The sequence below is a fragment of the Canis lupus genome, chromosome 13 (assembly GCF_003254725.2).
Source record: "Canis lupus dingo isolate Sandy chromosome 13, ASM325472v2, whole genome shotgun sequence".
Classification (NCBI taxonomy): Eukaryota; Metazoa; Chordata; class Mammalia; order Carnivora; family Canidae; genus Canis; species Canis lupus.
The window spans coordinates 35,585,603-35,602,644 of NC_064255.1; the positions used below are offsets into that span (position 1 = coordinate 35,585,603).

A 17,042-nucleotide genomic window follows, 5' to 3' on the forward strand; every position below is an offset into this window, starting at 1 on the left:
CCGGCTCACGCGCTGACACCTTTTTGATCCTCAGGATGCATGAGACCGATCTGCCGTTCTCCACACTAGAGGAAGAGTCCGATCAGGAGGCAAAATATCAACTTCAAGTAGACGCTCCATCTGAGGCAGTGGCTCTTGACTCGAGGCTGCTGGATCCCCTTCCCCAGGGCCACTGGCCCGACAGCAAGCCCCTCTGTGGGGGATGCGGAGGCGTCACCCCTTACCTGGGCCGGTCTTAGCTAATCGTCACGGTCACCCCCACAGAGATGAGGGACCGGGACCTGAGAGGCTGCAGGACACCTGAGAGTGAGAGGAGCTCAGAGTAACACCCCTTGGCCTCTTTCTCAGAGGAAGCAAACGTCCTCTAGGCACCGGGGGAATGGACTCTGGCCCTGCGAGAATGTGTTTGTCCGGGGGAACATCCGCCCCCTCCCTCCCCCCGGGAGCCCGCTCCGGCTTGTCCCTGCCTGCGGAGCCCAGGGCTGTGTGCTCAGAGACCTCAGCTGCAGAGGGAACAGCAGGGCTGACTCGTCAGCCATCCGGCTGTGGTAATATCCTTGACTTGTCCGAAGACAGAGAAAGAAGAGACACCAGTAGTTATCAAGAACTTTCCTGTACAGTATTTTATCTGGCAAGTCACCTGAACAATTGTAAACGGTTTGAAGGAACCAAAAGAAAGGATATTACACCACGAACTTTACTGGTAACACCTTTTTAATAGGTCAAAGTAACTGTACAGTTCATTATATTCTTCCTGAGAATAATTTATATCCCCCGACAAACTAAAGGGAGGGTATATTTTTCAAAATTATTTAACAGAATGGATGGTGTAACTGCACATCAAAAGAAAACCAAATCTCTCTGCTTTGCTGAATTCTCTCCTGGGAAGACAGATGCAATGAAGGGTTCGTTAGCTCCAGTGGCTGCAAGGTAGTCAACATGGCTTTAATCTTTCTTTATAAATTATATAAAACTGGAAACAGGGATGGCTGCAGAGCCCCTTCTCAGTGCAGTCTGGAGGTGCTCTGGTACAAAGCATTTCTGCTTCCATGAGAAATAACATCGCTACAAAAAACTGGCACATTATTCTGGTGAAAAAAGACAAAGTTTTTAGTGTGTTCTACAGCTAGCTTCCAACCAAATCTTCACATATCCAACAGGAAAGGAAAAGGCAGGAAAGACAAAAGGGTGGTTGTTTTTTTCTGAAATGACTCAAGTCTTCAAAATATAGCTCTGATATTCTTTCTTGTAAAGTGGTGTCAGCAATATTGCAACTCAAGAGTGTTCTCACGACAGAGACTCCAGTCTGGGCCATGACCCTGGGGCTCGCCAGAGAATTCTCAGCCCTTGGGGTTTCCCGGAACTCTCTGTCTCGTCCCCTGTCTCCTGACACGCAGCCGGGCTGGATCAGGATCCACACGCTGCCACCTCGGCCATTTCCACGGAAACACACCCTCATGTGAACGTGGTCTGTTCTTCAGGATTCTTAAAAGCTTCTCACAAACAATTTTCATTCTCAGAAAAATGCCACATTTTGGATCCTGGGCTGTTCTGAACACCATGACTTAAAAAAAAAAAAAAAAAAAAGAAACAAACAAAAAAAACGAACTCAAATCAAATGTGGTTAAACTTATATGAAAGAGATTTTCAACCAGCTGTCAGTCACAACCGTTGGCGCGGTGAGTGCCGGCGGCCGGGGACCACGGGGCCCCTCGCTGCTGGTGGAACGCGGGACGATGTCCTCAAGGAGGGCCCCTCAGTGTGGCCTCGTTGGTCCGAGCATCCGCAGTCTCGCTTGGTCAATGACATCGAGTAAGTTTTTGGCATCCACGGCCAAGGCATGAGCAGCGGTCAGCATCTGCTTTTTGTACTCCTGCTGGAGACTGGTCATGACGTACTGCTGGGCCAGCTTCATCTTGTTGATGAGCTCACCCAGGTCGGAGTTCAACAGCTTCTGGGCCATCTCAATCTGGAAGGACAAGACAGAGGTCAGGAGAGGCACGTTCCGTGGACTGATCCTTGGCTGCCTCCCGGAGAAGAAACTTTCTTCCCCTTAAACAAATTGTCCCGCCGGACAACAGGGTGTAAGACCAAGGTTTCCTCCAGGAAACTGGCCAACAGAGTGCCCATGGGTGTGTGTGTGTGCGTGCACACATCCAGCAGCCTCTGCTCCTTCCACAAAAGCCCTCAGTGACTATTAATCAGCGACCAGTAGACTTTTGCTTCTTAGAAGAAACAACCATAGAAGAATCACAGTCTGGTAGAACCTCAGAGGCCACCCAGTCCAGAGCCCTCCCCACCAGAGGGGACAGCTGGGACAGGAAGAGATTGGCTGAGGTCGTCCAGCTCCTGGCTTCCAGTTCAATGCAAACACTTGGGCTGGACTCGCAGGCCAGTGCTCTTTCTACAACCCCAACTGTGTCTCAGGACCTGCCTCTGCTGCGCATGAAGTGGCTGAAGGACGTCCCACCGTGCTGCTCCCGTGCTGCTGTGAGGTGGGAGCAGGGGCAGCAGTGCTGGAAGGAGCTGCCCTACGGAAGCAGCACGCTTGGTCCAGGTGGCTCAGAACCTCCCTCATCTGTTCGTTCAATCGGTAAGGCCTTAACCCCTCAATCTTCTAATGATCACTAAGCACTTACCTAGAGGCATGTGGTGGTGTGGAGGCAAGAGTCGATCACACATTTCTGCTCAGTCTAGGGTGGAGAAGCCTGCCTACAACTACCTATAACCACTGGGATGAATCCTCCAACAGAGACACAGCGATCCATTTGCTCTGAGAGGTCAGAAGACTTCACAGAGAATTTGTCTGAAATTGGCCTGGACTGTACAAATACGCTGGCTTCCTCTGTGGAGGGCCTCACAAGCCGTGCCAAGTCACCTCGGTCCTGCTGAACTTGACAGTGAATGAGGAAGGCTCTGAAGCCAGTGGGGTCTCACTGAGAAGTCAGGTGGCCCCCAGGGCGGCTGTAGTAGAGAAATGAGGGTGAGCTGGCCCAGGATGGGCTGCCCTCTTCAGTAGCACAGGGGGTGGGAGGAGGGACTGGGATAGAAGGAAGCAAAGTCAAAGAAAGCTTCGCCTCTTCTTTTAAAAAATAATTAAGAATATATACAGGAGAGCAAGTTGTGTATAAGAATCAGGGGAGATGGAGAGATTATTTCAGGATTTATCAGCAAACATTTACTTGTTAGGACACCATTTTCTCGCCTCTTGCATATGGAACTATCATTTTTTGGCAAAATTCTTGCTCACTGTGGAAGACCCAATAAAGTTGCCGTGAAGCAGATGAAGAAGCTAATGCCCTAACTGGCAAGGAATATAAAATTACTCTAAGCATATAGGCATTTTTGAGAATGGTTTCAGTGGTTTCAAGTAGGTGAACGCACACCCTTTGCGAAAGAAGTTTAGTTAGGAGCTGAGCCAGCTTCATCAGGACGGGCGTCACTGGGACACCAGCAGCCTCGGACACACTGTCCTGAAAGACCCTGAGCCTCAGTCTCGTCAGGAGGAAACCTCAATCTCTACAGAACATCCCGCAGTTCCACTTTAGGTATAAATACTGTCTAAGGTAACTGGCCTATATTCTTCCAAAATGTTGCCGGCAGAAAGGTGAAGCCTGAGGACCTGTTCCAGTGGGAAGCAGACTGGCCGTGACATCAGGCAGGACACACAGCCCTGCTGGCCTTGAACTAGAGGGTGAAACTTCCTCCTCGCAGGGGTGCTGAGGCCCAGGTGTCAAAACCCTCCAGGTGAGAGAACAGCCTCCTGACTGGAGATGCAAGTGGAAACATGGAAGGTAAGAAGTGTGCCACATGCCACCTGTTCTCAAACGGTTCAGAGAAGGAGACTGTGTGTGTACACAGACAGAGAACGTGGGGAATGTTAAAAGGCAGTGAAACTGGGTCGAGGATATTCAGGAATTCTCTGCACTGTTCTTATAACTCTTCTCTAAGTTTGATATCACTTCAGAAACTAAGAAAACACAGGAGAACAGCCCTGGGGGCTGTGGGGCTAGAGAGAATAGAAAAGTGGGTGCAGGAGCCAGGAGGGAAGAGGAGTGGGAAGGGCGAGCAGGGCCAGGGCAGTCATGGACTCCAAGGGACACAGCTGCATGTGCAAGTGTGGCCTGGGCTGCACACCTCTGGAGCTCAGGGAGCACCCCCTGGAGGAGGTCAGGGAGAATCCCTGGAAGAGGTCAGGGAGCACCCCCTGGAGGAGATCAGGGAGCATCTTTGGGGGAGGCTAGGGAGCACCCCTGAAGGAGGCTAGGGAGCAACCCTGGAGGAGTCAGGGAGCACTTCCTGGAGGAGATCGGGGAGCATCTTTGGGGGAGGTCAGGGAGTACCCCTGGAGGAGGCTAGAGAGCACCCCCTGGAGGAGGCTGGGGAGCATCTTTGGGGGAGGCTAGGGAGCACCCCGTGGAGGTCAGGGAGCATCCCCTGGAGGAAGTCAGGGAGTATCTTTGGGGGAGGCTAGGGAGCACCCCCTGGAGGAGGTCTGGGAGCACCCCCTGGAGGAGATCGGGGAGCATTCCTGGAGGAGGTCGGGGAGCATCTTTGGGGGAGGCTGGGGAGCACCCCTGGATCAGCAGGCACCCCTGGAGGAGGTCAGGGAGCACCTCTGTAGGCTGGCATGTCGGGGAGCATTACTAAAACAATGCAGGTATGTCTGCTCATTTGTTGGTCAACATATGATATGAAATGGCTAAAAATGGCAAAAATGAGATTATTGATAAGAGACAGTATTTTGGGTGAATTTTGATTCCTTAAAAAAGAACTCGGGGCAAACAAACAAACAAACCAACCCTTGGGGCAGCCCAGGTGGCTCAGCGGTTTAGTGCCGCCTTCAGCCCAGGGCGTGATCCTGGAGATCCGGGATCAAGTCCCACATTGGGCTCCCTGCATGGAGCCTGCTTCTCCCTTTGCCTGTGTCTCTGCTTGTGTCTCTGCCTCTCTGTGTCTCTCATGAATAAATAATGTCTTTAAAAAAAATTTCAAAACTCATGTATTACTTTAAAGGGCATTTTAAAAATCACTGCTCTATGTGGAAAACAAGCGTCATTTGCAAACTAATTTTTTTTTTCAGAAAAATGCAAGGGAGAAGAGAAGGGCGGGCTGCCTCTCCTGCTCATTTCTCTGGTCCTTCGGCCTCTACTGAGTCGGTGCTGAAGGATTTGGCCCTTGCCCAGCTTCGCACCCATGCTCCCTGCTACCCCACAGTCGCCTGTCTTTGGGGCCCAGACCCCCGCAGCTTGGCAGCCGGCAGTGGCAAGTGGGACCTAAGCAACCCCAGAGGGTGCAGCTCCTCACCGCCTCCCCGGTGAACGGCCGCTCCTGGCAGGCAAGCCACAACCCACCAGCCTCCGTGGCTGGAGGGTTACAACCTCAGAGCAGCCGGAAGGAGCATCACAGCCAGGCCGGAGCCCTGGGAGCGTCCCGCCCGCAAGGTCAGCACAGGAGGGGGTGCCGTGTCTTACCTCTCGGTGCGTGCTGGCCGGCAGGACCGGAAGGGTCTCGTCCACAGTGGCCAGTAACGTCCGCAGGGCCAGGCCGACTTCCTAGCAGACAAGACAACACGGATATCAGGACACACATGAAGGGCTTCCCCACCGGCAGCGGCGCCTCCTCCCAGTTCCAGGGCTTGTTTCCTTTTCAACACTTTATGGAAATTTCTGTATTTCTTTTCCTCAGTACTGAGCCTGATCTGAAGTTAAGAGGGGTTTCCCCCCAAGACTGAGATCCCCGAAGGCTCAGAACGTGGCCCCTGATGGAGTATCAGTCAGAAGGCCATTGTGCACCTGCACAGCGTGGACACATCTGTTGAACACTATCCTGCGTGATGAGCCTGCCTGTCACCAAAGGACAGATATGGCATGGCGCCCCTCCTCCTCTCCTCTGGGCCCTGGAGCCCCCACGTCACGGGGACAGGGAGTGGATGGGGTGCCGGGGGCGGGGCGCTGCTAATGGGGACACAGTGTCTGTGCTGCAAGGTGAGAGGAGTTTTGGGGATTAGGTGTCTAACAAGGAGAATGTACGTAACCCTGCTGGAGGCTTAACCATAAAACCATGTCAATTTTACATTCTGCATACTGTACCACACTCCAAAAAAGTGTGTTCAAGTACACGTTCCAGAAATACAGGCTCAGAGCAAAGCTTCACAGCACTCTGAACTGCAGAACACCTCTGAGCTTGCGAACACCGGCATGCCTCTCACACAGTTCTGGCACTTTCTTCCAGGACACCAAGCCCCTGAATGCAGCTTGGAAAGGTTAGACTAGTGCATGGTATTTTCATTCTTGTCTTTGACCCTTATTAAAAACGATTCAGTGAGCACCCATACATCCACCCCTCAGTGGAAGAGAACAGCACAGGTAAGTCCCTGAACGTCCTTCTCCACGACGGCCCCTTCCCCGGGGTAGCACCTGAAGGTCAAGTGCTCTCCTGCGTGCGCTGGTGCTTCCTCAGCAGAGCTGCGTGTCCCGGAGGCTGCACACAGCACGGCTCTGCACGCTGTCAAACTTCACGTAAGTGGTGTGACACCAATAAGCCTGTGTGATGCCATTTTGTGGCTCACTTTTTTCACGCAAGACCATATGTGCAAATGCTAACTGTTAAAGGCTGTGGGGTTCCTGGACGTTCCCTCCCAGTGTCAGGGTCAGGGACAGCAGTTCTGTGTGACTTAACGCAGTCACTGTGTGTGGCCTTCACGCACAACTTCTGAAGCACTGGGTCTGACTCTGAGGGGCACCGTGGCTTCCACGGTTCTAAGAACATGTCCCACTGGCGCAGGGTTGGGTTTTACCTTCACCATGGGAACATACTCCTCCGGTGGGGCTGGCTGGATCTTGCTGGACATTTCGATGACAGCCTTCACCAGGCCCGTCACATTCTCGTACACCCTGTCGTTGGACCGGTCCAGGTTGGCAGTGGGCGGGGGGCTGATTTCCTGGGGCTGAAGCTGTAACACAGAAGCCGTTATGTCCCCAGGCCCCACAAGGTGGCGGCACACCACTGCAGTGCTAGGTTAGAGAGGGTCTTTAAAAGAGATCAAAGCAGATCACAATTGATTTTCTGGTCTGTGCGGCTACAGCTCGATTTGAGGATGACAGTAAAGTAATTCATCCAAGTGACGAGTGAATGAGACAATCATTTTTTATAACTTTGAGCTCAGTTAAAGGAAATGAAGTGGAATCATACACATGACACTAAAAGCCCCAGATTCTTTCAGAGTAGTGATTCAACACCCCCCAGAATCATTCACCAAGAGAAAGAATTATGTATTTTACGCCTCTCTGAGGATTTCACAGGAAGCTAGCTAGGGGGTCAAGCATTCTATGTTAAGACTCTAAGAATTCCTGCTTAGTCTGACCTCTGCAGTACGAACTGTATGGCTCAGCGTGGCTGCCTTCAAACCACCTCATGGAAACGTGTGTGACCCCTTCACGACTACACCAAGCTGAGATACAAGTCTTGTGAAATGGACACATCTGCCTGCACCACACTGTGCAAGTGAGGGCCGTGGCGGTGCCGCCAAGAGCCCCAGGATGTACCTGCCAGTGGTATGGACTTGGCTCCTCACCTGGCCATTGTGGTGAGGGTGACATGAAGGAGCAGATGCCCACCCCAGAGCCAGTGGCACAGAGACACCGATGACCATTACCCAGAGAAGCCGAGCACTGGAGGCTGGCGAGCGCAGGGCCTGAGGAAAGTCTCCCAACGGCATTTGAACATTCAAATTGGTAACACGAGGCACAGAAAGGGCAGTATGTGTGTATTTTAAGATAACTAAGCTGTAGTACATAGTAGTAGCCGTTTGCCGATGGGGCTGCTGCCAGCGCTCCGTCTAAACCTCTAGGTGCCCATTCTGAACCCTTGGGCCGACTCTGTCTGGGAACCTGGAGCCCGGGTATTCAAGTCTGGCTCGAGACAGACACGGACAGGAATAGTTCAGTCCTTGAAAAGGTGTGCATGCCTTACTCTCTGGCAAATAAAAACTTTGTTTTTGGTGATAAGCCAAGCAAAAGTGCCCTCCCCAGACTTCCTGATTTCTGCTGCAGAGTCACATGCAAAGTGCTAGGTGTGAAGAAGCAGGACAGACACACAGACACAAGGTGCTTACCCTCCATGGCTATTGTTGAACGGGAGGTGAGGAAAAGTTAGAGAAATTTATCAGAGAAAGGGAAAAAAGAAAAACAATATTAATAAAGGTGGCAGACAAACCCCCCACAAAAACACATGAGCAGAACTAAAAGAAGCGAGTCTGAAGCCTGCCCAGGAGCCCTTGGTTCCCCAGTTATCCACGCAGACAGCTGGGCCGTCAGTCCAGGGTGCCCGCACACTAGGTAAGGAGGCCTGCCACACGCCATGCTTGCTTTCATGAAGTAAATGCAGAAAACAACACACAGAGCCCGAGAGGGACAACCTGGCAGCCATGCAAGAAGCAAAGCGTTAGGGGTCCTCAGAAAGAAAGGGCACTGAAATGCACCTGACATCACTGAGAATGGCCTGTCGGACTTCTGGGCTGTCAGGAGAGACTGTCCAACCCTCGCTCCCTACACCCAGCCCCCCACGTCTTTGGAAACAGGCTTTGTCATGAGCCATGACACCATAATAAAGATCCCTGGCTTGGGGCTGTGCGTAAAGACATCAGGAGATTATTTTAAAAACAAAACCTAAAAAAACAAACAACAAATCCTTTTGAGCCAAGTCTTATGTTTCAGGCTCTTTTATTTTAAACTTAGAAGTTTTATTTAATGTTTTTTTTTCTTCTACAGCTTACACCAAGGCTACGCTACTGTAAAAAGACAATGTAAATTGGGAAAAGGTGGCCATCTTGACCCCTCCTCAGACGGGTCTGAAACAGGTGTACCCTTTGGTATAGTTGTTCAGTAGAATCTTATTAAATTTCAAGGTCTGACCTGCCACAGTGCGTTTTCCCTGCATCAGAAAGAGGGGGATCATTCCTAACTGCATCACTTCAAGAGAGGACATCCCTGTCTCTTCCCTTCTGCACTGAGTCACACGGGGCCCTGTGACTCACATGGCAAAATGTGCCACCAGACAGGATCAACATAAAGGCACAGCTTCCTGAACAGGGGCTGCAGGCAGGGCTCCATCAAGGAGAGGTGCCGCCATCCTAGACTCCAGGAGGCAAAGGCTGCTTTATGCTAATCTACTTAAAGCTTGTGTTTTGTATCTGCCCTGTGCCCAACCAAGGTGGGTCACAGAAGCAGTGCCCTGGTGCCTCCAGCCACCATTCACTCCCAAAGCCAAAGCTTATTGGAGAGATCGTTGTCACTGGTTTCCTACTTTCTGGGGCCTGCCAACCTGGGGGTTCCTTGGCAGGCAGCTGGGATAAGGTGCCACCCCCCAGAGACATACACAGTTCCAACTTCAGGTGGGTGCTTAAAGCCTCAGAGAATCCAGAATCGTAACAAAGCCACCAAGGAGAGAGCAAGATGGGTTTCTGACTGGACGTTACCTGGATGAATTCCGTTAGTGACAGCTAGAGATAAGCATTTCAGTGCTAAACAGTATTGTTCTGTTAGGCTGGATTCAGTAACCTCTACTGAACAGATGGGTAAGGAAGATGCTAGAGACATACTTCATACTTGCTTACTTTTTTTTAAAAGCAGGCTCCACACCCAGCCCAAGGCCTGGTGAACTCACAACCCTGAGATCAAGAGTCGGATGCTTAACCAACCAAGTCACCCAGGCACCCCTACTTCACACTTCTTACTAAAGGAATCTTTACTTGATACATGTTTTAATTAAGCATACTATTTCCATCATGATTCTGACCTGCTTAACACCATCTTTAAGGGTATTTTCCAATTATATTCACTTATGTTATTACAAACAGGAGGCCAAATACATGTCAGAATTCTTAGGTGGTATCTGAGCTACCTCTAAAGTAGATTTTTCCTTATAATACAAGCCATTTAGAAAATTTGTTCTTGTGGCTCATGTAAACGTCAAACTTCATTAACCTAATTTTTCCTCTTCCCTTTTTAAATTTATGTCAGGTAACTACATTAGGAAGAGATGTGTCCCCCTTTGCTCCTCCTCAGAGAATACCCCGTGTGGTGCCAGCAGCGTGCTGGGGAGGCCCCCCATCCCAAGCTGGGGGAGCTGCTGGATGCCCAGCCCCGGGCCAAGCTCCAGGACCAGCACTCTGAGTTCCAGGGGCTGACCACCTGCTAGCACGTGCTCCAGGAGCCGGCCCTCAGAGCAAGGGTGCCTCTGGCTCTAGTGGGACTTGTACTGTGTCCCATAGGAGGTGGGTGGGTCCAGCCAGAGCCAGCCCGTTCACTTCCCACTCACCGCCCCTCTGGGCTGGAGATGGCGTCTTCTCTGCCAAGGGCTACCTCTCCTGTCTCCAGGAATCAGCTTGCTGGCTAAATGCTGGCTCAGCTGGGGAGCCTGTAACCTTGAAAATGCCCTTTGATTTCTGTAGCCTTGCTGTCTCAATGGAAAGGTGGAAACAATCCTACCACCAGCAACCCTTGAGGCTAATGTGAGCACAGCTCTGTCCCAGCACATGGTAAGGTAGGGCGTTCCTGGTTAGTCAGAAAACAAATGTTTCTCCTAACTGGCAACAGAGTTACTAGATTCTAAGACCCCATCCACTGCAGGAGGCATTCTTGTTCTTTATGTTCCTCTAAGGAAAAAAAAAAAGCTGCCAATTAAACTAACATGTCACCCTGATTTTAGAGATATTAAAATATCTCTAAAATATCTCTGGTGTATCAGAACTGGGAAACAAGATACATTTTGAGAGGTAACTCATCTCTAATGCAAAGTAGGGAGCCTCTCATTAAATGGGAACAAAGAGGAAAACCCTTGGCTTTGCTTCTCTTGGGGAGGAGAGTGGCTTCCAAGGGACCTAGAGCCCAACGCCGCAGGGCCTGGTGGAGGCCGGGGGCGGGAGGCAGTCAGGAACCCCGACGGCCCCACTCACACGCAGCGGGGCAGGCCGTGCGTGAAGGGCTCCCGAGCCAAGGAGAGGCAGTGGCCGTGTGGCCTGAGATGCACGCGGTTCTGGCTCCACACTTAAGAGACAGTGAGCCCACAGAAGGTCTTGCTTCCCTCAGGTGTCCTGGTTTAATTAATTTTTTAAACCAGAAGCCATCCCACACTTTATTCCAAAGAAACATTCTGCCTGTGAAGAAGAAAACCTATCTCTGCCTGAGGCCCAAGACTCCACCATGTGAGGGAAAACTGGAAAAGACAGGCTTCCTGCCAAGCTTGTTCCTGACTCTTGGAGGGGATCAGAGCCCAACCAAATGGACGCCTGGAGCCCATGGCAGTGCCACTCTGCTCATTCCGTCCTCAGCACTGACTCCACATCATGGTACAGACCACTATCCCGGAGCGAGAAGCTCCACAGAGCCTTGAGCAGAGCTCGGGCTCAGGTGCCCACCTTGACGCCCTCATTGTAACTGTCCCCGGGGCTGCTGAGGCTGGCGAGGCTGCCCAGGTGACCAGGGGCTCCAGGCCGTGGCGGTTTCTTTGGCGGAGCTGCAGGATCTGGTAAAAGGGAAGGTGTCCCAGTAAGTGATGCATAATAAGACACAGAACAGAAACACCCAAATAAACACTGAGCATGGATTCATGTTACTACAACATACACTGATCTTGGAGAGGGCATCCTACTGAGGCGTTTCTGATGCATTACAGCAGTAAGTTCTGTTCTCCAATGGTCTAGTTATCAGCTGAATTTGCTAAACATCATACTTGGTTTGATCCGTAGAGGGAAAAGTGTTAAAAGGATCATGAGGTACTCCAAAAATAGGGAACTATGTACATTTACAACCCGCCCCCTCTAAACTATAAAAACTTGACAGATCATTTTTTCGCTTACCTGGTTTACCCACAGGCTGGTATATGTGTTGGTTTCCAGTCTGTGGGAAAAGAAAAGCTCCATCACTACACCAGCATACACTAAAGGGCATGGCCTCCCCATCACCCTCCATCCGCTTGTACAACTGTGTGAAGTGCTGGGTTCAAGGCCTAATTGGGGGTGGGGGACTTGGAAAAAGCAAAAATGCCAGCAGGCTGTGGGGAAAGGGCTGTGACGGGAGCAAGCACAGGAGAGTATGGGAACATGGACAGGAGTCATCACAGTCAATTTAGAATTTCCTTTAAAAAAGTGACATCCATGGAGGCCTCAGTTCACCTTCCAGGACTGTGAAATCCAGGCCTTCCCAGTGTCTGGGCCTTCTGCTCAGGAAGCTGCCTCACAGCCCAGATGTTCTCCTTACAAGGAGAGGTATAAGGGGTAGAGAGATGATGGGAGGTGTCTCATCTGTGGCACTGGGGTGTTTAGACATTCCGTGTCCCATGTCATTGTCACCCGAAGCCTGTGTGTGTCAGGACTTGGTGCTACAGCGCCATCAGTTCTGGACCAAGCCACAGGCCCAGAATTTCCACCCTCAGAACAGGACAAAAGACTGTTCCACTGAAGGCCAGCCCTGCCATCACACTGCAAACAACCTGTCCTAGGATAACTAAATGCAAAGAAGTCTTTTTAGAACTACATTCTACTTCTGAAGAGACTTATTTGAAATAATTAACTAGTTAAAAAATACATATTTTAAAGGTGCTTTACTTTTAGTTGTAAGGAGAGAGAGCCACCTCTGTGAAATACAAGAACTGCAGTGTGCACAGTGAAAACTTCCTCTGCTGGGAACACATCTACTGTCAACATACTGTTTCATACCCACAAAGCCCTCAGAACTGGACAGTGTGAAGAACAAGGGCTCCTCCACAACCAAGTTTGTGCAGTACTTCACAGTTAACCTACCACATACTTGACAGTTATTGAACATTTGCTTTGTTCTAGGCACAAAACAAGCCCCACCCTTGTGGAGTGGATAGTGTAACACAGGGAGTGAGACAGTAACAGCAGGTTCACGCATATTGCCAAGCCCCGTGGAAAAGGGAGATGGGGGTGGGGCAGGCAGTGAGGATGCTGCAGGTCTCAGTGGGAAGTTCAGGCCTCCTGAGAATGGGGCCTTGGAGCACGCTGGGTGGAGCACATTGGGTGGGGGAAGCCATGAAGGAATTTGGGAGGCGAATGGCCCAGAGATAGGGGATCCCCTAGTAGGGGCAAACAGCACAGCAGCCAGGGCAGCTGGAGGATGAGTGAGGGCAGGAAACAGCAGGAAACATGGCCCAAACTCTAAAGTAGACACAGTCTGTGAGCTGTGTTGTATTCACGGATCCAGGCAGTAAAATACACACACTTAAAAAAGACTTACAGCACAAAGAATTTTCTGGTTGATACCCAGGTTGCAAGAAAGTTCCATTAACTAGAAAATTCTATTCTAAGAACATCCTAGATTAATTCAGCAGAAGTACATATAATGTACCATGCTAGGCAATTCCACAGGTTGCTCTGGGAGGGAAGGCACAGAAAAGTGCCTGCTTCCAGAAGTCTGACAGACGAGTGTGTGGTCAGGCTATGTTCTGGGTCTGCCACGTATCTAGCTATGGGCCCTGGGCCTTGGAGAAGTCATTCAACTGTTTGGGGAGTTGTTTTCCAATTTGTTAACAAATAGGCTGATAACATACATCTAACACAGGGGTGTTGTCACAAAATGAACGTGTGGTCAACTTGTATATCATTTTGTATATATTGTATATATTTTGAAATCCACATGGTTTTTACTTTTTATGCAAGTGGATGGGGTCAGTTTCCACTAGCTCATGCCTACTTAAAATCCGCAATTTTCTAGCCAAAGCATTCTCCCTGAAGCCATGGTGCATTTTCAAAAGCGTTAAGTTGGAGCATTCCAAGAAGTGGGCCAAATCAGATTGTTATCTTTAGCAAAGGATGGAAGAGAGAAAACTGGAATGGTCACGAGGTGTTACTGGCCTTCCAGAAGGAACTACCCACAACCTGAACCACATCCCTTGCAGGGAGCCATCATGTTTGCTGGTGCAGTCTGGCATCTAGCACTACGACGGGTAACCTTGAGCAAGTTTTCTACAAGCCTCAGTTTACTCCTTTGTGGAGTGTGGATGGCAACAGGCCTAACTTGATGGAGTGCTGAGGTCTCGGGGAGGTGGCAGGAGAACAGCACTCAGCACAGCACCCTGTAGCACTAAGTACCTTCTCATCGGTATTAAGTGCTTCCACTGTTACCTAGGCCTGGGCGACAAGATAGCTAGAGGACTTGTCCTGTGTCATTGGCTCCACAGAGTGTTTCTGAAGAATGCTTCTATTCAGGTCTAATTCACCCCGTCCCACATGCTTTCTGGGGGACTGCCATTTGCCACATACTGGAACACAAAAGATTTCTCTTTTGTAATAAAATGCCCTATTAGTGGTGTTGTGAACAGCCAGTCCCTCAAGTAGAGTTTACCTTCATGCCGATTCTCAGTCTTAACAACTCAGGACAGACTACCTGTCATGTGCTAATTTTTTAATGTTAATAAAGAAGGAGCTGTGTGTGTGGAGATGTTAAATGGCAGGTGATGTGACTTCATGCTTGTGAAATAGCAATATCCCATATTCCATCTGCAGAGCCCACTGCGTCAGCACATTTGGACAGAAGATACCTAATCTTCCCATGCTGGTGACTGAGCACATCTTCCAGGGACCAAATCTTGGGGGCAGCTGGATTTCACAGTACAGATTAGAGTTGTTCATTCTGTACTGTGCATCCTGGAGCTGGGTGATGCCCCAGTCTCATGTATGCATGCATGTGTGTCTACAAGTAAATCCAGAAGCCTTATTAGGGTGGAGCTTTATATCCGGAGGTCTGTTACCTGGCAGGCACAGGTTTCTCTCTCGTGTTTAGAGAAATCTGGTTTTCTTTTACTCAGACATGTGCTGATGGAAATCTTAATAAGATGATTTAAACTCTTCTCCTTAAAAGATTAGGGAATATTTCAAGCAGGCTTTAAACATATCTGGAATAATCATGAAACTAGCTCTTCAAAGAGAATTTCAGGCATTTCCCCTCTACAACACACAGACGGAAAAAAAATCTTGTTTGGACAAGTTTCCTGTGACCATGGAAACTTATAACCATGCACTAAGAGTGGAAAAATGTGGCAAAGACAGCTTATGTGCATCAACAGTAGGTATGTATGTTTCTGTAGAGCAGAGTTTGGCTCGCTGCTACTACGAAGCTGTGTAATGGGGTAGAAACCTGGACCTGCATCCAATGCTGGGCTGTGCATTGTAGCTTCTAATGATCTTGGCTAAAATGTTCACTTTACTTAAAGAACGGATTCCCATGTTCCATGCTGCAAAGATTAGCGAGCGTGGTTAACTTATGACACAAAGTGACAACCTACATCCTGGTGAAACTCGGCAGTTGCTTACCGGGCCCTGGAGACTTCCATCCTCCCTGTCAATGCTGCCTCGAGAGAGCCGCACATCAGGTTTCTAAAGCAAACAAAACCAGACAGTTTCATTCTTGGTCTGAAAATCGCACACATATTCTGTATTAAGTGCCTTCCTTATATGACACCATCATCCTCTAAATAAGAGAAGCTGAAAGCTCCCAAGTTTCAGAAAAATTCTCAAACTCAATGATGACAAACCTAGGTTAGTTGCCTCAGCAAAGCCACATGTGCATGGCAATCAGGAGCGCACCACGGCCCCACACAATCCAGGAAAGCCTGTAATTCGCTTCTCCGCCCCAGGAGCAGGTACCCATTCCTGCTTCCTGGCAGAGGAAGGCTTCTGTGTACTTGGCTGTATTGCCAAAGCAGCAAATAGTCCAATTACACACCACCCCCTTTCCTCACCCAATGCATCCATGATACAGAAGCCATAAGGATAAATCTGGATTTAACGTAGATAGGAATATGTAAATTTCACTAATCTCAAAGAAGGCAAAGTAGGTTCCATGCCATCACCGTGCCGAGCTTGGCAGAAGGTATTGTAGAAGGCCAGTCTGTCCGGGGGCCTCCTGCCTCCCTGACACCACGGTGATTCTTGCCTTCCCCTTTGCCCGTGCACTCTGGCCACAGACCCCTTCTCAGGGTGCATTTCCCACGGCCTCTCCTGAGAGGACTGTTCCTTTCTTGGTCTTTGCCAGTCTGCTGTATCTTACAGAGATCCTCTATGTGGCAGGAATCATGCAGTGATTACGTCCTTCCCTCATTTGACAGAGAACATCCCACTGTTTGATTTGTACTTGTATGCCCTACGCTTGCAAGGCTCCAGTGCTGAGCACCGAGCACAGAACCTATAAGCACTGGTGGGGTGGGGTGGGGTAGTAAGAAAGAAAGGAGCTTTGTCTCTCTCTTCGTATAAATGTATATTTACAAAAATGAAGCCATGCCATATAATTTTCTAGCCTTTATGTAACAATAATATAGTAGAAATTGGTAAAAACTGTGCTTAAAAAGCTGTATGACATCCCCCCATGAAGGTTGTCATAAGCAGAAACAGAAACCAAAGTGAGGCATATGGACTCTGGTGTCAGATTGCCTGGGTTCTGATGAGGCTCCAACCCCTTTGAGCTGTGTGACCTGGGCCTCAGTTTCTTCAGCTCCAAAATGGAGCACTTATGGTACCCACAGCCTAGGTTTGATGGGAGGATTAAACAATTAATGCTGCAAAGTCAGTGCCACAAGAGTGTCAAGTAAAATGAATAGTTCTGTCTGCTGAATGGTGGGGCCATCTTCAAAATTTTGATTGTGTAATAGACTACGGACGAAGACCTTTGCATACAAATATTGGACTAAATCCCTGATAATTTCCCTGGAATAGATTTCTGAGGATGGAGTTACTGAGTCAGAGGGTTTGAACATCTGAAAAATCCTGGGTATATACAACAAGCTGCCCAACTGCTGCACTGTCTGGATTTACCTCTGTCAGGAGGCTTTCTCTGGGCCCTACAACCACTGCACTGCCATTTAAAACTGAGCCAACGCAATAAACAAAATACTGTATAAATCTACCCACTTTTCCTAAATGTTAGAACATTTCTGCTTCTTCTTACTGGATGCCAGGCACTGTGAGGACAGAGGCCATGGGCTGTCAGCTTCCCCCACTATCTCCATGACTTGGTAGAAAGCAG

The 17,042-nt window shown here is 49.5% G+C and overlaps 1 protein-coding gene across 19 annotated transcripts in view; it reads right to left on the bottom strand.

Moving 5' to 3' along the window:
* Window positions 1-696: 696 nt before the first annotated feature.
* The window catches only part of PTK2 (protein tyrosine kinase 2), a 266,474-nt gene continuing 250,128 nt past the window's right edge, over window positions 697-17,042 (bottom strand). For 12 of the 19 annotated variants that reach the window (XM_049093133.1, XM_049093131.1, XM_049093130.1 and 9 more), the window contains 6 exons: window positions 15,335-15,397; window positions 11,861-11,900; window positions 11,420-11,526; window positions 6,800-6,955; window positions 5,475-5,555; window positions 697-1,969 (listed from right to left, as the gene is read on the bottom strand). In XM_049093133.1, coding sequence (XP_048949090.1) covers window positions 1,757-1,969; window positions 5,475-5,555; window positions 6,800-6,955; window positions 11,420-11,526; window positions 11,861-11,900; window positions 15,335-15,397 — 660 coding nt within the window. In that variant the 3' untranslated portion in view covers window positions 697-1,756. Of the gene's footprint in view, window positions 1,970-5,474; window positions 5,556-6,799; window positions 6,956-8,141; window positions 9,503-11,419; window positions 11,527-11,860; window positions 11,901-15,334; window positions 15,398-17,042 lie in introns of those variants that run through there. The other 7 variants (XM_049093123.1, XM_049093134.1, XM_049093127.1 and 4 more) reach the window with 2 other exon arrangements.